The sequence below is a fragment of the Poeciliopsis prolifica genome, unplaced genomic scaffold (assembly GCF_027474105.1).
Source record: "Poeciliopsis prolifica strain line A6 unplaced genomic scaffold, Auburn_PproV2 SCAFFOLD006, whole genome shotgun sequence".
In the NCBI taxonomy this organism is placed as follows: domain Eukaryota; kingdom Metazoa; phylum Chordata; class Actinopteri; order Cyprinodontiformes; family Poeciliidae; genus Poeciliopsis; species Poeciliopsis prolifica.
This window is the reverse complement of record NW_026562381.1, coordinates 13,660,239-13,686,294: the sequence shown is the minus strand read 5'-3', so window position 1 is coordinate 13,686,294 and position 26,056 is coordinate 13,660,239. Positions and strand designations below refer to the sequence as shown.

Here is a 26,056-nt window from a genome sequence, read left to right as displayed (position 1 = left end):
AAGGACAGGTACAAGTCCTGTGCTACAATAAGGCTGTAAACAAAAAGTGTAAATTATCCCCATCTTATTAAGTTATTGATCAAAGAGCTCCCTAATTTTGAATAATTTTCAGGTCATTTGCTGCATATTTTTCTGGTTTTTTAAGGCCTTGTGCGTAATGTGAAGTCAATTACTGTGGAACACAATCCAACAGCCATTAAATGGTTTTGCTTTAACAAGTTAGAGATGCTAAACAGTCACATGAAAGGCTGATTTGTATAGTGCTATTAAAAGAATTAGACCTTTACAGATTGTTCAGATGTTTTATTTTTGATTTGCAAAAACTAATTTTAACTGAGATAAGAGAGATTTTTATGTTGTTTTTTTTCTTGATAAATTAAATCATTATTGGAAAGTGCTTTATGATTTTACTCAGCTTAACTTTGCTTTGCCTTATATTAACATTGAAAATAGCAACCAAAGAAGTTTGTCTTGCAACTCTATGTGTTGTTCCAGGAGCGTCAACAAATGAGCAGGAAACAAAATAACTACAAAACACAGATTTATGTGTTTCTGCAGAGAAGTTTTATGCTTCAAACTTTTTTAACTTTTAATGTTCTTTATTTATGAAGCCTATTAGATGTGTCTTGAAAAATGTAAAAGGGTTATGTATCATATAAAAAAAACCAAAATTGTACTACAAAGGACAATGTAATGCATAGCCCTATAATCTACAAGTCAACTGTGAGCAATTGACTTGGCTGCATTCATGTAAATTATTAAACCGCCAAGTCTTCCCTCAGGTCTGTGTTGTCAAAATAAGTTATGGTGTACAAAAAGTACACCATTCTTTTCAAGCAATTGTGTGAACTTTGTAGTCCTTTTGGAAGACATTAGACGGTTGTGTTCAGAGCAGTTAAGTTGTTTCTTTCCTAAAGATTTCATGTTCATTTTAAGATGAATGTTAAACCCTGGCTCTTCCAGCACAGGTGCAGATGTGATTCTGTAGTTTAGCAGCTGTGCAGTGTCAACAGGCTGGAAAGAGCATGGATCTTCACACAGTCAGAAACATTGTTCTATCAGTGTAAAAGACTACACCAACGTATTGCAATGTTGTGTGCTATCCAACATATCTTTTTAGTAATATCTTATTACTGATTAGGTAGATCGTACTCAAATTCAGTCTCTGAAAGGTTGCATTTCTGACGGGTTGTTTCTAGCTGTTTGATTTATTCTTTACCCAAACAAACAGCATCTGAGAAACACAAGTGAACTTAACATAAAAGGATCTTTTAAAAATTATTCCGATGAGCTTCACTGTGAAACTGTGACATTGCATCTAATTTTTCGTATAAAGCTTATTAGATATGAGACAGAACATAAGATGGCTACTGATGCATGTTTCTTTGCTTTAGAAAACAACAACTCTGTACAGCTTTTACCAACAGTCTTCCATCCACAATATTTATTTGCATAGATTACTTTTAAAGCCTCATAAATACATTTAGTTTTATTTTTTTCTTTTACAATTTGCAAATGGCCTCTGTGGACACTGGATGAATGGTTACTGTTTTCTCATAATTTTATTCGTCATCGTGTCAACTCATCTTTTAGTCATGCTTCAGTTACAAAAAGCAGAGCAGCAGTAAGAAACAACTATCTTAAGCTGTGTTTATTTCCCTAAAGATGCCTCACGGTAAGGGCAATGCCATCACACAGATGTTAAACACAACGCAGAATTCAAGGTTTTTTTGTTTTACTGCAGCTTACTTAGCATAAAACAAAATAAAATAAAATACAGATTAGGTTATTGTCAATGTTTTCCTACTTCAGGCTTTTTTAGGTCATGGTTAAGGAAACAACACAAGTTACCAAGTGGCTGCTAAACTCTTCAAAATGATAAAATGGCAGGTAATGGCGATCATACAACTAACTGTATGATCGCCATTACCTGCCATTTTATCATTTTGAAGCTTATAGAGCTTACTGTCTTTTCTGGAGACAGTAAGGTCTCCAGAAAATCTGGTGACCTGTCCATACAGTGCCTCACTGCTCATGCAAAGATTACTGAGAAAAGTCCAGAATAGATGAGAATAATGTTAGGAAATCATTTCAGCATTGTTAAATATTACATTGATGACGACAGGTAATATCGTAATATAAAGTAATAGTAGCAGGTATAGTCAACAATTATTGAATTCCATGCAGTCTTTTGCGATATTGATATTACATAAAGTAATGATCCGACATTGATATAACATTGGTGTACACTGATAAGACAGAATAGTTTTAATATAGTGGATTGTCACATCACCACAAAAGAAACTGTGAAAAGACAGCAACATAACATTTTCTATATCACAATTTAAACTGTTTTTTTTTTCAGGGAAAATGTCTTCCGCAAAGAGAGATTTGATTCATTAGTTTGGCTTTTGAGTGATAAAATCCAGCTAAGTTATTTAAGTTTTGTTACCATTTTTACTTCAGTCAGTATTTTTGGTTCCTGAAGTTTCTGTTGTGACACTGGATTTTCATAAAATTTCATGTTGAATTTAGTTTATAATTCTGTGTTTAATGTTTCTTTTGGTTTACCTAACTTATACAAGTTTCAAAGCATTAAACATTGTCTTTGCAGTTTTTCTCTATTTTTGTTAATTCTTCATATATATAAAAAATACTTCATAATATTTTTATTACTATGAATATTTGTAATTGACAACATTTAGACCTCTACCAGTGATAATGACCAACGACTTACTTTGACGACTGTGTTTTCCCTTGTAAATATCAAACACACTTCTGTGTTATCAGGCTGGATCACGTTGACCTTTGCTGTGATTAATTCCTGCCTGTTGGGGACGCTCAATGTGGCTTTGATCAGTCGCTCTTGTCTCAGTTGTCTAAGTGCATTTTATTTATTCTGCAGAGCCCCACTGCACGTGTGCAGGAATTTTCCACGGCGACCGCTGTGAACTGGCTGTCAACCCCTGCATTTCGCAGCCATGTACCAACGGCAGGGTATGCATACCAAAGGCTCCGGGTTACATATGTAACTGCTCCCTGGACAACACTGAAGCAAGGTAGACACTTGTCACATTTTATTTTTCTATTTGAAAACATTGCTTTAGATTTTACATGAGGGCTGGAAGATGTTTTTGAGTACAAGCCAATCGGTCAATCTCCACTAATCATTACTAAGACATGATTATGTTTGCAACCTCTTGGGAGGAGATTAAGATTAAAGCACACCAAGAAGACCTTGCTTTAATCTATCCATTGTAAAACATTTACAAATAGTTTCAGCTCAACAAATTAACAAGACAAGCTGAAATAATAAAATCAATTACCACCAATCCCATCACTCCAAGATGAATTGTAGTAGGAGAGCAATCACACACAAAATTATAATTAGATACTCGGAGGTAATCGTACGGATCCTGCAAGGCCATGAAAATAATGAAGTAGAAAAAAGAACAGCTTCAAAGTTTGTCTTTCGAGAAATGACGCACACGGCCATGAATTTATATGTGTATTCAATTGGACTTCCAAATTTTGATGAACAAACACACTCTACACAAACAGCATGCACTCATCACTGGAAACTTGCATTCCTTTCACATCACCAGCAGACGTCAAACAAAATTACTGAGGCATTTGCATATTCTGTCTTTCATTAAGTCCATCTGTGGAATTGCTTTGCTCCTCACTGAGAGCAATCCACATTGCAGGTAGCGTTTCGACTGAACGAGTGAAAAATGACTGTGGGTTGTAATTGCAGGATTTGGGAGGGTTTTTTGTGACTGTGAAGATGTTTTAATCACACCAGTACATGTCATAGTAAAAGACACTCAGTTAAGTGCACAGCAGCACATGAAGGTAAATTACAGATAACAGATGTCCATTCATGTAAGGTCAGAAGGGACAAAAATCCTAGCTTTTATCTGTGTCAAGAGCCCAATTTACAAACCAAATTCTCTTCCGATAAACTGAATAAATGTTTTCTTTTTATTTAACTAAATTAAAGAGTTCCTTAAAAAGATTTAACTGTATCACATCAAGTATATTTAGCATCTGGGAAATGTGTGTGTTAGACCATGCAGTAGGCTGTTATATTTAAAATAAAATGAAAGGTTTATGTAGTAAGGCGGTAACACTCAGCAGTCAGAGCGCTGACAGTCCTTGGGGTGTATTTCTTGCCTGGACCAGGAAGATGAAGGGCTGCAGTAAAGCTTTTAGTGTCATTAGCCAAGTATAACCTTTACTCCCTGGCCAAGGTGCCAGTGTTGCTTTTGCATTCTTGTTCAGAGTCACACTGGCTCCTGGCTGTTGGATTTAATTAAAATATTTGAACAGTTTAAAGAGAAAAGACTTGGTTTTTGGCCAGAAAGCTTGCAAAATACAAGAGTGTTATTATCAAGGGATTTTTTTAAGTGTTTAATTCTAAATAAATCATTCCTCATTTAAAAACAGCCTTTGGGCTATTTCTTATTAGCAAACTAACAAATTAAAACAATTTTTGGTCCATTAACTTGCGCCCTATGTTTTTAACTATATTTTATAATGCAATTTCAAAACATAGAACAGGGTTAGCTATATTATATTGCTTGTATCTCTCTGTTTTATTATTATTATTAAACTATGTTCTTTTCATGTTTTAGATGCCACAACGAGATTGAGGGCTGCCAGCCTAATTCCTGTCCAGGAGCTTATGACTGTAAAGTCACCGATGGTTTGATCTACTGCGCCCCGCTGCCAGTGGTCAGTTTATGGAACCTTTACATGATAGTGGTACCAATTATAGTTGGTACAATTATTATACCAATTATTGTAATTTCTCCTCCACTGTAAGTCTGACTCATCCTTTCCCATTCTGTGTCAGGTATCTCAAGAAATTGGCTACTTGGAAATCATACAGATTTGTGCCGCTGTGCTGGGAATCGTCTTTCTGGTCGGAGTCTTTGTTTGCATCAGGAAACGTTATGTTCAAAAGAAGAAGAGAAAGCCTGTTTGTGTCCAGGACTCAAATGGGTGAGGATTTTTTTTTTCCTTAAAAAGGTGTGGTTTTATTTCCTATTACACACGCTTAAGTGATTTACTATAAATTTGATCAGAAAGCCGTTTCAGTTATTCAAAGTTAAACTGATTCATTGCTCTGTGATATATCCCAGATGTTTTCTTGTTTGTTTGTTTTTGTTCTTGGGGTTTTTTGTCACTTTTGATTTTTAGGACTCATAGCGAAATCCAGAGTTCAGTTTTTCTGAAAATAAATACAAATTTTACTTATGCCTGTTACCAGGAAGTTTATGTTGTGGGATACATAATTATGGAGAAAACTACAAACTTGACATTGTCCAGTAGACATTATTGACAACTTCATTTGGAACACAATCTACAAACAGTTATTGCTAAATAACCAGGTGGACACTTGCAGACCTTTATATCCAAGCACATTTATGGAATGTTTAGTGGAAGGAAAAAAGATGGGCATGAAAAGAAGCACATCAATGATATGGTTGTTATGAAAAACTCATTCAAGTGCTTTAGGGAAGTGGTGCCACAAGCTGATTTCTTGCCAATTCCTGGCAAAGCAACCCAACAAATTTAGTGCAAATACTATACAGTAATTGTTTGAGAAAATAACTGTTTTGATTTTTGGACGATGTAAACCATGATTAAAGTATCAAACAGAAATTTCAAAATGTATTACTTATAATTGAAGAGTTTCACTTTTTGAATCACATTACTGAACTTTTAGGTAAGAATCATTCCACTTTTTCCCAGGAAAGAGAAACTAAATCATAAAAATAAAAAGATCATCAAGTGAAAACTTGACCAGCATCAAACAAATACATGTTCAATCATCATCACAGAACTACTTGCCTTCAGTGTCAAACTTCACTAAAACCACCTTTGCTGATCCCAACAGGTACTTCCAGCCCAGTCTGGCTAAGAGCCTGAAGGCAGAAAGCCAAGATGTCAACTCCACTGAGATGAACTCACTGGTCAAATCCACCAACAACCTGGATCACCACACACCATTCAGATCCCTGAGGCCTCACAGCCAAATTGGTTCAGCAGGAGGTGGATCCCCGAAGGCACAGAGGCCGGTTGTGTGCAGCGTGGCCCCCAACCTTCCTGTTAGGCCGCCGTCAAGCTCCGACAATGACTCCATCCGGAAGGGCCACTGGGACATGGACTACGAAGGTGTGTAGTAGTTTGTTTTAAACATTTATACAGACCAGCAGTTTGGCAAGAAATCACATTTTAACTTTAATTATCTGGATTTGAACAAATTCATTCAGGGAATAAAAATCTGTAAATAAATAAAATAAATCATGACACAATAAAATAAAATGGTGGATCGATTCGAGTTCATTGACATATGAGATTTCCAATTTTTCTTTTCCTAAATGTTTTATGGTAATAATGTAAACACAAATGGTTTGATTTATTTAATGAAGAAGAGATTAAATTATTCTCTAAAAACCAAGCTACGGCTACATTTGTTATTTTAGTTCTTGCAGAAAATAGAATTGAATTATCTTAAGCATTTTGAATCCAAGCCGCAAACCTTCAAAAAACAAAATTACCATTTGAAAATCTAAATGACATCAGACCAGTAGAGGTTCCACAGCTCAGCCTGGAGCCTGCAGCTGGTCAGCCAGAATTGCTTTTTTAATTGTTTTCAGGTACAAAAAAAAAAAGAACTGCAACAGCAGTTATTGAAAACATAAGATTTATACATATTAACAGTATAACAATAAAAACTTGGAAACCTAAACCCAATTTCAATTTGAGGAAAATATCGATATCTGTTATAAGAGGTTATTTAATGGAAATAACTAAAGCATGATTCAAGCACAGCTTTCTCTTTTCTTATTTTAAAAAAACAATTTTGAACTTCTGCTGTTGGCAGTATATTCTGAAGGAGCGCGCTGAAACTTTTCTTTATCCCAAAATATGCTGCTCCCGGTGACGGACTTGGTCTGCAGTGACTTCTGTAAAGCTTGTCCACATCAAAAAAGACACAAATTCATATGAAAAGCTGAAGGTGTCTATGCCGAGGTTTCCAGCTGAACTGTAATATTAAAAGAAGATGAGAAGGATTCTCCAGGTGCTTTTCTTAGAAGGTTTTTTGTTCAGCCTGCCTTTCAGTAAAATGTGGGGACTTCATGCTGAGTCTTCTTTGGATACATTCCCTCTCCCCGTTCTGCCTGTCAGACCCAATCGTAGGAACTGTGGTTGAACAATTTAACAGGCATATTTTCACAGCCTCAATTTTGTCAAACCTATGTGGACCACACGCAATGATACAAGGCGTTTTATAATTCAAATCTATTAATGATAGTGAGTGATCATTCAAAGTGTATCAGCTTTATATTTATGGAGTGCTTTAAACACAGGCAGCAGTAATTTACAATTTACCATAATATATTTCTGCATCTCTTCGTTAATTTTGTTTGTACAGAAAACATTTATTTTGTTTCTAGTATCACATTTTTACTCCGGGCTGAAGACAAAGTGTTGCAAATAGTGTTTGATTGTTTCAAGACAAATTGTGATGTTTTCTCTCTCTTGCTTCCAGTTTACCCGGCAGACCCGGACTATTATGGACGGCCAACAGTCCGGGAGTTCCCCCAGTTTGATATTGTGGAAGACACTTACTCCACCTCTACTGTGGATTCTCGAAGAAATTCCCGTTTTGGGGGCTTCCCATTCCCACTGGATCGCTGTGATCGTCGGGCACCGCTGCCTCCGTGTTACAGCAATCAGAACTTGGACGACTTTTTGGGTCAAGACGGTCTTCCTCTTCCCAGCTCTCAATGCCCGAACGAGTACACAGCCATCAGCTACTATCCCACCCAGCACACGCGGAGCCTCGACAATGTCTCTTCAGGCTATAAAAGACTCAGCATGCGCTTAAGTGTGGCTATGCCATCCTACGCTGAACAGTCCAGCTCGCCACCGGGTCCAAACCCCGCCCAGCCTCAAACACGACCCGCGGGTCAAAACCAGCGCGGCTACGATGGGTTGAGTATGGTGGAGAGTGATTATGGAAGCTGTGAAGAAGTAATGTTTTAGGACAAAATGTATCATTTCACAAAGAGATCTCTATCGTTTCTGAAGAGTATATTGCTTCACACATGAACTACTATCACACTTCACATTAAGGCAGCTTTGTGTACAAGTACACATCTTGGTTGGGGGTCTACTGCAGTTGAGCTCTGATTCCTCAATCCAATCTTCTTTTCTTTCCACCCTGATGGATATCAAAGAAAGACTGCAAATGTCAGTTCAGATGTCTCTGATTCATTTGACTTCAACAAGCAATGTTGTCGATCTGGACCGAGGTTGTCCAAAGCTGCTCAATTACGTCTTTGGAAGTAGTTCAGCAGAGGTTCATCTTTTAATTCAAGAAAAACTGCTGAGCGCCATCCCTAGAAAATATGAACAGTGTTACTGACTTGATCCTGCACTCTTTGGAAATAAAAAGGAGACAAAGTATTACTTTTTTTAAACAGCAGGAGAGACTGCTTGAAAAAATGTGTAGTTAAATATCAAGCATTTCATCACATTTCTGATAACACAGCCACTCTGTACAAAACTGATTCGTTAATGCCTGCTCCCTGTCTTGCACTGAACAAGTAAATCATGTGACACTTCAGTCATAGGTGAATTTATGCTTCTGGTCATTTCCCAATTGTAAGGATACAAATAAAATTACTTTAAATGTGTTAAACAAGACATTCAGAACTTGAAATGCAGGATAAGCATTTCACTATTTGTTTGTTCACATCTTCTCTGATGGGGGCTGGATCCTCATTTAAACGAGTGATTTGGTGATGTTATTTGTGATGTCGTATTTCTAAATGTGTTACACTGTCCTCAGTATTGGGACAATTCAGTAGCTTTAGTGTCTATGAACAATTCCTCCTGGATTTTAATGAGTGCAGAATGGATTTTGGTTCAAAGTTTAGGATTAGCCACTGCTCAGCAATGTTTCTACCCTTGATGTTACAGGAACACTTAATGTGGAAGTTTCGCAGCAGCAAAGAAACGCCTGTTCAGCCATTTTTAATGTTGGAAAATACAACGCTCTGATTACTAAAATTCCTGTTTCGGTCAAAAACTACTTTTGCTGCATACAGCACATTTTTTAAGTAGATATGTTAATGTTACAAGCAGCAAACAGTATTTTTTCTTTTTCTTTTTTTTAATTGCAACATTTAATATTTCATCTACATTGCAATAACATAAACTGATTGTTCTAAAATTAAAATCTCCAATCTCCAAGATACACAATCTTGGAGTTTGTTAAAAAGATTTACATATTTTTAAAAAGTTATAGCCTTTCCAAAAAATACAAATTTGAAGTCATTTCAGTGACTCTGAACAAATAAAATGTTCTCCTTAGCTAAAAACGACTCTATTGTAAGTGACTCACAGTTATTGTCCAGTTTGAGACAATAACTGTGAGTCACTATTATTCGGAAGAACTCTCTTCATGAAGTGTAATAAAGACGCACAGCTAACTGCTATTGTTTATTCACAAAGGAAAGCTTCTTGCATAACATACAAGTAGGCAGTACGTTTTAAGAATATACGCACATAAAAGAAGAAGTTATTCAATCTTAGAGCTGATTCTATCAAGTCTGTGCACAATAACTCACCAGTTTTTCGGAGCTTTAACTGAAATCTCACGTTGTTTCCAAATTTGTGATTCAACAAGGGTAATCTGATGGATTCTTGGGCAATTTCTTCTTTGTAAAATGTTAGGCTAATCAAATTGCATGTATTAAAATTAACTGACCCCTCCGGCTTATTTTTATTGTACTGAACAGCTGAATAAAACTCTACAGGCTTCTAACTTCTTGATATAGACGTTGCCATGAATTTTAAACACAAGGAAGAACTTGATCTTGTTACAAAGCCAAAACAATCATTTAAGCAATTCCGGATACCAAATTTGAATCCTTATTCTCTTCTTCTCTAAAGTCAGTTTTCTACTACATGAATTTCCAGTTCTGTTAACATTTTATCATGGTCACACTGAATGATGTGCGTTCTATTTTTCACTGGTAGTTTAGTCAGGACTGAGTGAAATCTTATAAGCAACTATTGACGTGTACATTTAATACAAATTTTGTGTTGTGCAGGATGAAATTGCTTGAATGTATGTTACATATGTTCTTTTTTAAATTCATTTATAAAGTTTATTTTTGTATTAATGTGGGCAAAACCCCATGTTTCTGTTGTTTCTCTGTGAGAGATTTTATTAAAATGTGCTTTACTTTTATGTTTTCAAAGGTGAATAAAAAGACAAATTCTGGAAACTACAATATCAACTTCAAGTTGTGTTTAATCCCACAAAATTATCACACAACCTATAAATACAGAAGTTAAGAAGAGTTTTTTGAAACTATGCTCCAATACTTAAAAAAGAGAAGAACCAAATCAATCTAATCAACCAAATCAATCACCACAAAGTTAGTCAACAACAATATGTTGACTCTGGAACTAGATTAAAAGTCATCCGTAGATTTATTAATGCTAACCTAAAGCAAATGGCTTGGAGTCTTAATTGGTTTAGTTAATCTCTCTGGTTTATGTTTTCATCAAAGGCCATTCCAGCAAACATAATTGCGATGTTAATCTTAAGACAACAAAGTTCAAGTTCTGCTCATTTTTTATTTTTTTTTTTTTGGTGACTTGCTGGGACATGGGAGGTGTAGACTCAGAACTTCATTTGTGGAGATATCTCAACCAGAGTTTGTTCAAAACTGTCTCAGAAAGGCTTTTACTTGATGTTGTATTTTCTACACAACTAAAACAAAACCTTTGATGGTCTAGCAACCACAAAAGGGATTTCATGGCTTGGGTATAGTACTCAGCAGTCAGCCTTGCTGGAAGTGATGACAAAGTGGCAAAGAAGGTTTCCTCCTAAAGAAAAGGCTAAATGTTTTCTAAGTGGATAATATTCTGTTATTTTCCAAAATATAAATAACAAGAGGGTTAATACTGGCTAAAGCACTAGAATCTTAGATTCCTGAATTATTTCTTCACATTTTTATCCTTGCACCAAAACAACACTGATTCTCATGACAATTGTTATGAATCCATTATAATGGTGTTTAACATCATAGCATTTGCAGAGCTCCAGAATAAATTTAGTTATTACAATATGCAAGTTTCCCTCATTTTCCTCTTCCCTCTCATTATAGAACATAATTAATTTCAGTAGGTTAATAACTTCATCAGGAGTCATAAATTTGGTTGGTAAGTGTACACTTATATTTGCATACAGACTCTGTATTAGAGCAGAATATGTTATGGAGCCATTTCTGAGCAATTTAGGCCTGATGCACCGAAGAAGTCAGACATATGCTTTAAGTTTCTGCAATGGTAACATAACTCCTTTATAGTGCACTTTATTTGTAATGGTCCAATAAATGTTCTTGCCAGCCATGCTGTTAAACTCTTCTTTAGAGACTTTAGGGTGAGTGGAAGTGAAAAGAGATTGTTTCAACATCATTAGAAGTCATAATAGGCAGTAGATTCAATGATGTTACTGTCATTGAGTCTTGTGGTTTTGCATCCAACTGTCTCATTCACTCAGGAGGAACTTTGCTGTTGGCAAACTGCAAATTGAGTTTTCCTCGATCTGTGACAATATCATAAAGAAAACATGCCAACAGTATTTTTAGTGTTCATCTTTTCATTCCAGTTAGTGTCCTAGTCAAAGCTCATTACTGATGTCTAACCAAAGCAGTTGCCCGAACATTAACAGAATAATGTGTTAGATTTTCTAGATAGTCTGATATATAAGGAGTTTAGATTCTGTACTGTTCAAAGACGGAAGACACAAAGTCACAATTATCTGCATCTTTAAAATTTATATTAAACTAAGTCAACAAACGTGTTTAATAAAGGAATGTAATTTGATGTAGATGTTGTCTTTGGTTATTTGGTGACCTCTTGAATGACCTTACAATGTTATCGAACACAATATTTGGATGTTGGATGATATCAAGCCTACATCCTAAGTAAGTTTAGTAGTTACCTAAACTTACTTTGGGTATTTTTAGTAGAATAATATCTGTGTTATTGTAGTAAGGTAGGATGAATGAGAACTTTATGTAACTTTGAGTAGTTGTCAGTAAAACTACATAAGGGTTTAAATCCTCCGTACTCAAAGGTCACTTTCAGCATTCTGTGAATACATAAAGAGCCACATCCTCTCTTCCCTCTCTGCCTCCATATATGATCACAGCATGTGCTACGCTGTTAGTCTGAACACATTTAAACTCCCCCTCTTTCTTCCCTCTCATTCACGTCTGAATGAAATTGAGTAGCTTACCTCAGGCAAAAAGCTTTTCTCATATCATCAACCTTTTTCTTTTTTACTTTGTGAGAATCAGGTACCATGTTGAAAAGAAACAGGCTTCTCCACTCTGCTGGGGAGTGAAGAAGGGAAGAAAAAGTCCTTCATCTCTGTAAAGTTCCTTCAATTCCATGAGGTTACTTGTCTGCTGCAGGTTTCAGTGACTCTCCTTGTGTCCAAGATTAAAGTACTGAAATTCCTCAATGATTGTAGTGCTCATTTTTAGTGCAATTCAAACAGAATTGGATCCACTGCAGTTTGCTCACACTGCAGGAAGAGGTGGTGAGGAGGTCACTGGCATTCTTTAATGTAGTCCTCCTGTAACGAATTTTATGTGATTGCTTTTTAGTCACTTCACAGCATGCAAAAGTATCAAGCATCACAATTTAATTTGCCCAACTTCACAATTTTAACCTCAAATTAAAATGTTGGCTTGGTGATTTTTAAAGGTTTATTTCAGTTTGAGTCTCCACAGAATCAAACGTTTTTGATACTGTAAACATTTTCTTTTCTCAGAAAATTAGAGCATTGCCTAAAACCAAGCAAAATGATTTGTGATTAAATATCAGCCTGTTGAAAACGAACCCATGTACTGTTTTATATATGCAATCTGTACTTTCTCTGAGGTTATTTTGCATGGATTACTGAATGGCTAAAAGGTGATTAGCCTATAGCTCTGCTGAAATGTTAATGAAGACAAAGGTACTTTAATGGCAGCCTTCCTTTGTCTCCATAATTGGTCTTGTCTATTTTAAAAATCAGACATATATTTTTCTAGGGGATATAGATTAGATTGATCTACTGGTCAATGAATCACATTAAAATAAAGTGTAAAGTGGCACTAAGTCATGCTGGAAAAAGAAATTGACATTTTCATGAAGCTGTTTTCCATTTTGGTTTTGGGGTCTTATGGTTACATTGTCCTAAAATAGTGGTAGAGTGTGGGGATCAATGGGTTCACCTGCAAACATTGTGCCACCTTGCTTAATTTTATAATGTCCCATTTCTGAGGTAATTATACAACATGGCATGCCAGCCCACATTCTTGTCATTTATTTTTTATCAACTCAGCTTTTTGCAAATCGAATAATTTACATCCCCATTACTGGTCTGAATGTTGGACAAATTTCTTCCAAATTGAACTATTCCTTCCAGGTGCTTAACGTGATGCTTGGCTGCTTTTCTTCAGTGGGTATAGTTGGCATCGCTACTTTGCAATTTGAGCCATCAGCTTGTTACTTCATGGGAATTTTAATAGAGAAAAAATGATAACTGCTTTGATCCTTCTCCCTTCTGCTGTTTCTCATTTTTGTAATTATTCTAAATCTTCTTAATGACTGGTTATATTGATATTTAAACCCTTTCTAAGTATTTAAAAAAAAAAAACATCAGAAGTTATGCTGAAAAGCTACGCCACTTTCAATATTATGGTAAAACGTCAAAAAAGATTACTTTTCCTAAATGCACAGAGCAGCAGGTCAGCTGCACTGCTGTTAGCCATTCTGATTGCTCCCACCTGGTTGCCAAAATATATTAATCTGCATGTCCAGGAGACCTGAAGATGTTTGTTTTATCCAAAAAAAACACAATCAGAAGAGAGTTTGTTTTGAAAAATTGGAAGGAAGATTTGGAGAACATTTGGGGGAAAAGTAGGTTCATCAATGAACAAAATAACAGACACCTGAGAGACAACAAACAAACATGGCTATAATTTTAGCTGAGAATTGGCTTCATCTACATTCAATCCAGTTTTCATCATTTTTAATCCATATTTGTTGGATTCAAATATGCTGTAATTTGTGAGTCATTTGAGTTTTAAATTAGATTCCAGACAGCTGCAGCAATTATGTACGCTTGCTTCCCAGCTACTCAGTTCAAAGGTGTAAGTTAAAACATGGACCTACCACTCTTGTAAAGTCTCTAATTTCATGAAAACATAGGCACATATTGTCATGCCGCCCTGCCAGGCCTTACTACATCTGTCTGCTGGATGTCCCTGGAAAGTAGCGCAGATCATTCGTATCCCGCACAGCTGATGTGGTCCTGCTGGTTTGTGTGTGTTTTAATGTTCATCATAATTACAGAGAAAGGTTATCATGAGTGTGTTGCAGTGCATGTCAAACTGTGTGTATGTGTGTGAAGGGTATTTGATGTGACATCAAACAGCTTCAATTATTTCAGCACCTCAGGTATCGTCCTCGTTATCCACTTACAACAAGCACTGTATGTGACAGTGTGTGTGTGTGTGTGTGTGTGTGTTCAGGGGGTTGAGTTAACAATGTCACTTCTGCGACAGAGATAAGAGATAACTATCCCTGAGTCTTTCTTTCTTTTTTTTTTTTTATGTGAGCTTATTCATGCAAAAATTGACCAAAAGCTCTTAAGACTTTTTTCTTTTGAAAAACTTTATTAAAGTCATTAGTTGCATAAAACTTTGTAATAATTAACTTTCAATCAGTCTCAAAGTTTTGACTTTGGAAATTTATATTTTAAAACTTTTTTTCAAATATAAATTTAAACAGCTCACATATAAAAACCCTTGTAGAAATTCATTATATTCAATGCATATGGTTTTACTTATTCATTTCATATGAAACCTTAAAGATGAACTAAAGGAGCGCAGCCCATTAATTGACAGGCTAGTTTCAGGAAGCAGTATTTTCATGAGCCAACTCGTAACCTTGTACTTTCTGGAATTAACAGTTCACTTATGTGTCTTTTTTGTGAGACACATGATATATAAGTTTATGCTGAAGTATCCAGACATAATAAGTAACGTTCACAAAATCTAGGATTCTTTATTGAGCTTACAGACTCCTGTAAGACCAAGATGCGGGTTGATCTTAGAGGAAGTTGCCATTTTTGCGGATCCAAACAAACAAACTTTTTTGAGTAGAAAGCTTCATTCTGTGAAATGTAACCTGTAGGTTTTGTTCACCTGTAGGTTCGAGGTCTGGATTTCACTATGGAGGTGATCGATCTTGTCATGTTAGCTTTGCTGTTGTCCCATTGTTTGTTATTTATTTATGACAGAATGTAAATAGCATTTTTTGTGTTTAAATCTTGAGTAATTATTTTATAACCTAACTCTGCTTAAATTTGTATTTGCTTGTTGACTTCTGATGATAGTTTTTTGCATTGCATTTCATTTTGGAGTATTAAAATGAAGAGTCCTGACTTACATATGCACACCTCGAAGATTTCCATATGCATAAACTTTAAAATAACTTTTCTTCCCTGAATAATTATGTACTTCTTTGCCTTAATATATCACATGAAGTCCTAATGAAATATATAAAAGTTTTCTAAAGTAATTTGAAAAGTTCCAGGAATATAGATACTTTGTCCCATTTCACAGAGGGCATTCCACAGAGAGTTATAGAATATTTTAAGTGGTAGTCAGTGTTAACTTTAATTTTGGGCAGAAGTTAATTGAACTGGGAATCAGTTCAGTGGTATATCCACCTGTGCTGCTGGTTGGCATGTTTGCTGTAGAAGGATTTATGTTTGTGAAAGAAGATGTTGCCAAGTGAAACAGTTTCTAGACAACAATGGAATCCCACAGCACAGAGGAATTATATCAGGCCTTTCCACTAAACAAGAAAATAATGGCTTCCTCCGTTGAGACCCCAGACCTGGAATGCTTTGTGCTCCCCGGTGTTCAAGGTAAATGTGGCAGCTCATTGTGGACCAGAGCTGGTTGAGATCTCCCATCTGTTAATGGAAATGAATTCAGCTTCTATTCATTTGTATAGAAATAAGGCAGCATAAAATTGAGACACAAATCCTTAAATACAGGAACCACTTTTTATTAATATTCAACCATTGATTGTGTATTTTTTCTCATGTTTTTGGCTGCCATATAATTCTGAAATTGATTTAAACAATCGGACTGCAGCACAGACACTCATCTTTCAGGGGACATGTAAGGAAATTAAATTGTTTTTTGACACTTATATGCAGGCAGAATTAGTTACAAGTTAGGATTTGGATGGTATGTAATGCAACATAGTCCAGTCGTAGTCTACTAGTGTATAGAAATGAAGTTATGTGATGCCAACAGACAATATTTACCAGAGACGTGTATTTTTATTAATGAAGCTACAGAAACAAGAAGAAAATGCAGGCTTGATGGTAAAACCGATTTCCACAACCATAATTTATTGATTTAATTTTTAACTGAAAGCAGTTAGGTTATACTGAACTGACCAGGTTAATCACCGACCCCAAACTGATCAAATAGGCTTGGCTGAGCATCACAAAGCACAAAACCGACTCTTTGATGTCAACGCACTCCAGACTTCAAAGGACTTTCAATAAAGAATTAAAAATGTAAATTTCATCTATGGTTATATTAATTACATATATTGTATTTAATCCCATAATAGAGTGCTTGGCTAAAATATTTGTTTATTTAAAATCACCCTTGGAGAAGGTGAAAGTACAAGGGAGTTTTAAGCATAAATTGCTTGTGATGTTCGCTGCTCTCTGCAATCTCGAGGAGCATTAAAGCGCATTTCAGCTCGATTATCAGCACCTCACTCACTGCCTCACCAGATTCATTCTCAGGGTGCATCCCATCATTTCTAGCAACAGCAGGGAATTGTTTTCAAAGAAAACCTCTAAAGAAAGCCCTCTGTATACTATTTCCTCAGAACCAAACAGCAGGCAGGCGAAGTCAGAGAGGAACAGGTGTGTTTTTCAGCTGACAAGCCAGGTGTTTTCTGTGGGGAACAAAATAAAGCTTAAAAGTGAATAAATATCATAGACTCAATATTTCTTAGATGGACAATATTCGACCCTGGAGGAATGGCGATCTGTTATGACTACCAGAAAAGGGGTTGCCCTCCAAATTATGGGCTTGATTTTTTTCAGGCAATGTGAAATGAATATCATGATAAGTGAGAATCTAATTTGTGATTAAAGACAAACCACCACATGGTCCGTATAACTTGAAAAGGGATTGGGAATTAAATACTGCCACAGATGGAGGATCGTTAGAATCTCTCAGTCTGAATGAAGATCAAGAGGCAGAATGGAGAAATCTACAACCCCTTACCTGTCATAATAAACAGTGAACAAAGAATGAACAAATGTGACTGCAATGTTAATGAGCTTAAAGGCCAAATGGGCCTTTGAGGAGCTCAATGCTTCTTCGTCACTTTAAAAGAAAGTGGGTATAGCTGTAGATGTAGGGGTGCTTCCACCAGGAAGAGAAATCAGTCCTGGGTTTGTTAAGGAGAGCACATTTGGGTCTTCGTTGGCATCTGCTCAGATGAACTGGAGGAGGTAGGTGTGGAGAGCGATTACTGCCACAATCCCCAGCCTTGGAGGATGAGGCTGAGGATGAGGCTGAGGATGAGGCTGAGGCTGAGGATGAGGCTGAGGATGAGGCTGAGGATGAGGATGAGGCTGAGGATGAGGCTGAGGCTGAGGATGAGGATGAGGCTGAGGCTGAGGATGAGGCTGAGGATGAGGCTGAGGCTGAGGATGAGGATGAGGCTGAGGATGAGGCTGAGGATGAGGCTGAGGCTGAGGATGAGGCTGAGGCTGAGGATGAGGCTGAGGATGAGGATGAGGATGAGGCTGAGGATGAGGATGAGGATGAGGATGAGGATGAGGCTAAGGATGAGGCTGAGACCCACCGTTCTCCATAAAATATTATGAAGAATGGTGAGTTTTATGGAGATGATGCTGGAAAAATATACATAATGTATTTTTGCTTAAGAATTGCTTAAGAGTGCAGCCTTACATAAGAAACACCAAACATAGGCATAAATAATTAAGACGATAATAAACTAAAACCAAAGCAGTTATTATAAAGTGCAATGCTACAATTTGAGCTTATGAAATGTTTTGGGATTTGAAGAGGAGCACTTCAGCAGAAAACAAACCAGCACTCATTCCATGGGTTTAAATCACTCTATGGTGACCCAAGCCTGCCTATAATTTGCTATAATTTTAAATTACCACTGGAAGATCACAGAACAATTGCGTCACCAAAACAACCTTCTTCATCGATCGTATTAAAGCAACAATGCCGTGATTAGTGTAGCTATTGAAATGTTGTTGATCAGACTTTGTCTTCTGAATAACAGAGAATTGTTTTCAAAGAAAGGCACAAATTAAACTCTGTAAGGACAAGTAGTTTTGCCACAACATGAGTTTCTCCCCTTTTATGCCCATAGCAGCCAATGACACAGTGGTATTCCTTGCAGCATGAAATGATGCATTGTCATGTATGAAGATGATTTTGCTACTGAAGGTACGGCTCTTCTTTTTGAGCCATGAAAGAAAGTGATGGTAATGCTTCAGTTTCCATTAAATATCTAATGTTTTCATACCTTGTCATAAGCCACTACACTATCTTATGCTTTTTGTCAGCAGAGAGAGCTTTTCTCGTTCCCATATTGCTTGAAACCTGCGGCCTGCTTAATAATGTGGAACATCCTTCTTAAGTACATTTCCTTTAATTGAGCTCACCAGACAAACTAATCAACCAGCTCTCTGAAAGGCTCAGGTTTTTCTTTATATTCAATTAGAAAACAGTCCATACAAACATGTGTCTGATGTGTACAATGTAAGGTGAAAAAATAATACATGTCTCTAGGTACATGATACATAATTTATGACGTGACTATTCATAAATATGCAGATTTGAACTCTGCTTGTCTCAGAACAAATGTGTTCTCTTCGTTAGATGTTCTAAAACAATCATACACAGACATACTTGTATTGCACGGATTCCTGAATATCAGAGAATTCCCTGCTGTGAACCAAAGAGCATTGATCTAATTCACACAGCTACACAGAGGCCATGTGGGAATACACTCGTATCTGCATACGCATACCTGTTTCCCATAGTGTATTTGAAACACCAGCTACAATTTGGTGCTTTATTAGGGATTTTAGAAACAACCCAGCTATTCTCGCGCAGCGCAATCATGATTATTGACAGTAATGACCCAGGAGGAAAGAGGGAAATATCAGGGCAGGGGAAAAGAAGAGTTTCATTGCTCTGTACCTGTCACAGTGCAGTGCAGGGATTTGAGAATTTTTTGGTCTAAAAATGCAACTTATTGTTCTGCCACTGTGGGACTAAAGACAATGGAAACAGCCAGGGATTTACTGCCTGACTTAAAGAAAATATATTATCAATAAGACTATGCAGTGAACCAATTTACAGAAGCGTAATGCAAGAAACTCATAAGTTTGCAGCCAGGGCTCTAAACTCTAACTTTCTTTTTCAGCTTTTGGGGGTGCAAAGTTAGCAAGAAGGTTTCCATTTCAGCTGCATTTCTTCAAAAAGCATTTGTGTGCATGGTTGTCCATCTCTGTGCACCCCTGTGCTCACCTGGCAACATCTTGGAGAGTCAGAGGAGACTGGAGCCCGTCCAGGGGCCCTGCAACTCCCTGATGGGCTCCAGTAACCCTGAACAAGATGAAGCAGGTCTGAAAAATGAATAACTCATTGGCCCTTGATTACACACTGACTCCTTGTTCCCAAACTGCCATCTGGATGTGAGGAGAACTGGATTAAAAAGTGGCGCCTCATTCATTCAAATGAGAAAATCACAAGAATTTTCCAAGCTTTACACCTTGTGTTTCTGCATAACAGTGTTGCAATTAGTTCCCCATATGCTTCGGTGCCCTTGGAGAAAACCAATGCAAGTTGTTCCTGTAACAAGCCTGTTCCTGGAATACCAGAACATCTGAATTCAAATCCTTTCTGGATAAATGAGCATGTCAGTGGCTCGACTTACTGAATTCATGTCATCTTCTTTTTTCCCAAATATGAAATGAGAAAACATTTTTTGCCTTTATACAGTTGCATTTCAAACTACAAGATAAAATGTTGCATTTTAACATCCTTTTAATGTTTAACCGGGATGAAGTTGGTGGACCAAAGTCAGGTCGACACATCATATGCTCAAAACCAACTAAACGTTTTTCAATACAGAATTCATTCTATGTTCGACCAACATTTGTTGCTCAACGTAAATCCTCTCCAATAACATATTTTGATTTTCTCTACTTTTTTCCATTTGTGGAGTGATGATGCTTAGAATAGTTTTTTTTTTGTTAATTAGGAACAAGTTATACAATGTTTGATGAGGTGTGCTCTAGCACGTTTTCTTCTGCTTGCTGTTTTTTATTGTCATCATGAGAACAACATTCTGTGCATTTGAGCAGCTTGGAAGCAGAGATAAGGTATCATTATTTCACAGAAAAAAGGAGAAAAACTGCAGGATCCACATTGTCTTTATTATCCTGGAACCCTGCATTTCTACAGCATATGCTCTGCCTCAGTTTTTATAAGAGATCCTTATGGATTAATAAAACAGTTGCAAATTATTTTTACTGCATTAAATCCAACTAAGTGCCATGGAAAGTCATTGCACAAAAGTTGCACCTGGGAACCCAGTGATGCTGACTTTGTCAGTATTTGGCAATGTGAAAAGTGCCATAATAACTCTTCAACAAGAGCAGCTTGTCCACCTCATAGCCGTCAGTATCTTTATAAAACAATATATAAAATTATCTTGCATGCCTTCATTCCTTTGAGGGCTTTGAGGCAGACTTGTCTGCCCCAATCATTCTGTTCATTTCACTTGTCATCCATCACTCGAAAACAAGACACAGAGATCCACCAAGCTTGAGGCAGAGATGGGATCCTGCTGTGGAGGCAGCAGTTCACCTTTTCCATGTTGATAAGCATAAAAGCAGACTCAACAGAGCTAATTCTAAGTGTAATAACAGCAGACTGAACCACTCCAGTCTGTGCTGTTATTGCACACAAAGTGCATTTCTCATTCCTATTTTTCCCTCCACTATTCCAACTAATTCCTGCTTACCATGATGAAAACAAGAGCTTCTTGAATTACAGGAGAAAGTAAATGAAGCATAGTTTAAACAGTGTTTTAAGATGCCATCTGTAAGCAACTTTGCCACCAGAACTATTAGAATAACTTACATTGAGAGCTGCCAGTGCTCCCTGACCAGGATGAGGCGTCCTGCTTCAAATTCTGGCCAACTAAGTCATGCGAATACATAAAAAGCAATGGATCCAGAACCAAGATATGTTTACCTCGTGATAGTAATCCACAACCTCCCAATGGAGGTTTGGTGCATGCTCAAAACAACTGTGCCACTATTCTGCATTATCACATATAATGAGGAGCCAACTGAGCCCTCAAAGACCCCAGGGGTCTGCAAAGTCCTTCTACATATTCAGGTCAGAATCAGGTGAAGGGGTGGCATTCATGATAAAAAAGTGTCTGGTATTAAATGCATGTATTATATAGCAGGTGATATGATGGTAACGCTCTCCATATGGAAACAATAAAGTGAGAAACAATAAAGTGATTCTTGTCTCTAACTGTCATGAAAGTTCATCCAAAAGTGCTGCATGTGAAGGGAATCTCACCTCCAGCTGGCTCTCTTACCTTTAGATTTGAAGAAATTACATGATGTAGGCGATGCAAGTTGATGGAGAATTTTGTATGAAGTGCAAGCATGTTTTAAAAATTCAAAAGTTTGACATTAATTATATGAAAGTGATTTCTGAGCTTGAGAGAGTGTTCAAGGCTACCTGATGTATCTTGAAGATTCTTTAGAAAAATAAATGAAACATGATCGTTCTGACCCTCAGGTTATACACACATTGCAATGAAATGAAGCATTTGATTTTATTGACAATAAATTCCCAACACTAATTAAAACAAACCTCAAAAATCTCAAAAATGGCCTGACCTTTTCCTGTTGTCTGTTTTTCTAAGCACGTCAAACAGTGCTGGTCATCATGTATCAGTTTCACATCCACAGATTCATCTCTGTGCTGTTTCTTTGCCTCAGTGCCTCAGGGTCTAAATAAACCCCCAAGCACACGCTGACAGTGAACGTGCGCTGAAATATGCGATGGAGTTATTTATGCACGATGCATGGAGAGATGGAATATGTTAATGCCAAATAACCGGTGTGTGGCTGCTGTTCTTTCTTTCTTTTTTTGTATGTGTGTTTGGATTAAAGTTCACAGTTTGGTACAGATTCTCCATAAAACTGTTTTGAAAAAACTTTAAATTTTTTTTTAAAGTTTAAAAGTGTGATTGTGTGCTGATGCTCACCCACACTGAAACCCATTATTAAAAGATGGGAGTTGAGTGATTCAAACATCAACAAAGTGCATGTCAGATGAGAAAGACGTGAGCTCTTGGTCTGCTTGAATAAAAATCCAGGGACTTGGTGAATCTTGTGTTTGATGTGGAAATGAATCATTCAGATTCTCTGGGCTCTGACTCGTCTTTCCACACCCAGTTTCTACCTTCCTCCTTCTTTTAGAATTGGACCCTTGCCAGTGATCCAGATCCATTTCCTTGTTTAGTCCTTCATGTTTAGGTGGTGTTATTTATAGGCCTCCCAAACTTCTGTTCTATTTGTGGTTCAGTTGAGAAAAAAGATGATGTCACTTTTATGATGGTTTCAGTCTTTTATCCAATACAACAACTTGGAAAAACATATTCAGAGCATTAACAAGATGGCCTTTGACTCGAAGCATCAGATGATATGAGGCAAGACGATATTTCATGATTTTGGACAAAAGACAAAAATAGAAAAGTCATATCTAAGACAAGATTATGGCAGTACTTTGTTCATTAAGATAAAAAAAAAACATCCAGTGAATTTCTCATCCACATGGAAGCACCTTTTAAAAATGCTTTTTAAAGATAATAAAAAAATGGAGTACTAAAAGGAAAAAAATGCTAATATTGTTTATGGAAAAGCTCTACTTCTGCAATTTTCCACTGTCTTGATAACAGAAGCAGCATAGGATTTCAGCCAATGTGTCACCTCTGCAGCAATTCAACAAAACTAACTTCAGTGTTTTTACTGTCTTAAAAATAACCTGTGCCTTTCTGCACTCACTCCATCAAGGTTAAGGAGTGGTATTTAAAAGGTTTTCTAACAGGATTGCCTGATTCTTATTTCTGAAAACCTGCTGCAGAGTATAGAGCGCCACCACTTTCTCATATATTGATTATTTTGTGATCCAATAAAAACAAAAACAAAAATCTTGGCAAACATAGTACACACACTATGCATCTTACATGGATTTGTCCAGATATTATGTAGTCCTCATTAGCATTTTGAGATATATTTCTGTATTTATGGGGAGTGTAAAATGATATGACAGAAGGGAAGGAGAGACTTCAAAATGTAATTTCACCTTGTAGCAAACATAACACCCCACGGCACATATGAATGTTTCCAACCAGAAGCCACAGTTTCTACCGCAAACAAAATTTGTGGCCAACTGTAGAAGCTCCTTTGTATACAAGAAGATGAATAATTTATACTTTATGTCCACAAGATAATTATATGTGGGAATAAGTTTCAGTCTCGTGTGATGGGACAAAAAAAAACATGCATCATTTGGGAGAGCAAGGCTCCATCTTAAACATAACAGCAAAGCTTCTTCATCAGAATCAGGTGTATGAGGCCAAAAAAATTATTTTCCATCTATCATCCAAAGCTCTGTCGTTTCATCTCAAGTTCAAAAGAAACTCAATACAATTAATCCCTTCACTAAATTGGACCCCTGCTGCCATGCCGTTCACTGCTGGGTAGAAGTGCACACACCTCCAAATTGCACACACAGTGCTGATGGTTGCTCGGGCGACTGAAAGACAAAGTGAGTTTCTGTCAAAGATCTAGTATTTTATTTCATGATCAGGTGTTTTGGAAAGGAACACTGGGAGGAAAAAAAGGTGATTAATAATCAGTTTACAATGTAACTTAGCAAGTTGTGTAAACTTTCAAGCTGCAGTGCATCTTCAGAAAATCACGATGAGGAGCCCAAGATTAAATTTTGATATCAGAGCAGTGATTACTTGTTTAAATATGCAATGAGCCTAAAGATTAACATTTTTGCACAGCTTGTCACACGAAGTGGTGCACAGCCATCTGTACAAAGACAACCTTCACACTTACCTTTTGATGCAGCTTAATATGATAAAAACAAATACTGGTGCAATCCTGCACCACAGCATGACGGAAACTGTGGCTTGAAGCTCAGAAAACTTTACTTCTATTGGTAAGCTCTACTGTGTGCAACAAACACAGTAGATGTACTGAAAATGTCCTTTATGATTTGATGATAATATATCAGTTGACTAACCTCATTGTACTATCCTATATGAGGAGAAGTTGTTGCTGCTGACAGCTCAAGATAAAATCCATCAAACTGTATGTATCTTTATAGATTACTTACCCTGTGTGGCTCACTTTGCAAATCAACATGAAGTCACACGAGAGAGCGCCAGCAGCCTAGAGGTGCTAAATTAAGTCAACATATTACAGTGACCATGTAACTTTTCTGAGTCTACAGGCTGATGAGGCATGTTTCCTGTGACAATGATAGAATGAGTTTGAAAATAAAGTAAGGTGCACAATGGAGCTGCCAAGCAGATGGCTCCGAGCCTGATGGGAAAACAAGACAAAGACAAAAGAAGTGGTTACACAAACTGCCAGCTCAGATGATGGAAAATGGACACAAAAACTTAAAACATGTAACTCCATGCACACCTATCAGACTTATATAACTATTTTAATGATACACTTCAGAATTTAGATCAACTGATTAAAGCACACAATAATACAACAATAATAGATTAAAAATAAAAGCATACTGATAATATCTCTTGGGCTGGAGCTGCTGGTGAGGTGTCTCAGGATAATCCTGTCCAAGGATTATCTCAGAGACGGGTCAGTCTAAGAGTGATGCTCTTCCAATAAGACTACAGGAAAAAGGACAACTAATTCAGAATAGGAAAATTACACCAATCAGACCTAATCAGGACTTACTCATCAAGGCTTTGACTCCTATAAAAACCATGGGATCCCACCTCCACAGGTGCTAGGTACAAAGTAACCTGATTGGTAACCAAACATAATGACTTGTGGCAATGTGTACCAGATGTCTCTTGCTAACAGGAGATTTCAGGGAACATCCACAAACTCAATAGATGGACCATCTAGTACACTGACACTAGAAACGCACATTTCAAGAGCAGCTGCTAATCTTTTCGGGAGTGAATGGACCAGCAAATTGAACCCAATGTGAAAACATGCAAAGCTACAGTAGACAGACTGTAGAGCTCCATAAACCCCTTTTTCTAAACTTCTGTTATTAACTAATCAGTGGATTCTTTCAAATGACATATGTACCAAAATTCCCTAAATGTTTCGAAGCCTTCTGCCAGAAATGCAAAAGACTGAAGTTAGTTTGTGACAGAATGACAAGAAACCATCCATCATCTGTGCATGATATTATGGCACACAAAGACAAACATTTGGACTTCTACAAATCCCAAACTCCCAATATTTACACCAGTAATAGAGTTTGCTGTCACTGGCTCTACTTCAGGGAGTCAAAGCGTATTATTGCATTTTTTTTTACACTTTTCCTATTTAAATCCACAATCCCAGTTTAGGACCCTCACTATTCAGCACATAAAAATTTCCCTTCACAAATGTTCTTTTTTTTTTGTCTCACACAGGACGGAGATTTTATTATGTTATTATGAGCAAACAGCGTCACCTTCAGAAAGTGAACAGCATCAAATATAAATGAAATCAAAGATGTCAAAGTGTTGCCCACATGTTTAGCACAATGACTGAATAGAAAAAGTGATGTGA

The 26,056-nt window shown here is 36.9% G+C and overlaps 1 protein-coding gene across 1 annotated transcript in view; it reads left to right on the top strand.

Annotated features, from left to right (window-relative positions):
- Window positions 1-10,313, top strand: part of LOC129360413 (protocadherin Fat 2-like) — an 88,125-nt gene extending 77,812 nt beyond the window's left edge. The window contains exons 25-29 of the mRNA XM_055030620.1: window positions 2,906-3,059; window positions 4,638-4,737; window positions 4,859-5,007; window positions 5,906-6,183; window positions 7,565-10,313. Coding sequence (XP_054886595.1) covers window positions 2,906-3,059; window positions 4,638-4,737; window positions 4,859-5,007; window positions 5,906-6,183; window positions 7,565-8,061 — 1,178 coding nt within the window. The 3' untranslated portion in view covers window positions 8,062-10,313. The remainder of the gene's footprint in view (window positions 1-2,905; window positions 3,060-4,637; window positions 4,738-4,858; window positions 5,008-5,905; window positions 6,184-7,564) is intronic.
- Window positions 10,314-26,056: the final 15,743 nt, after the last annotated feature.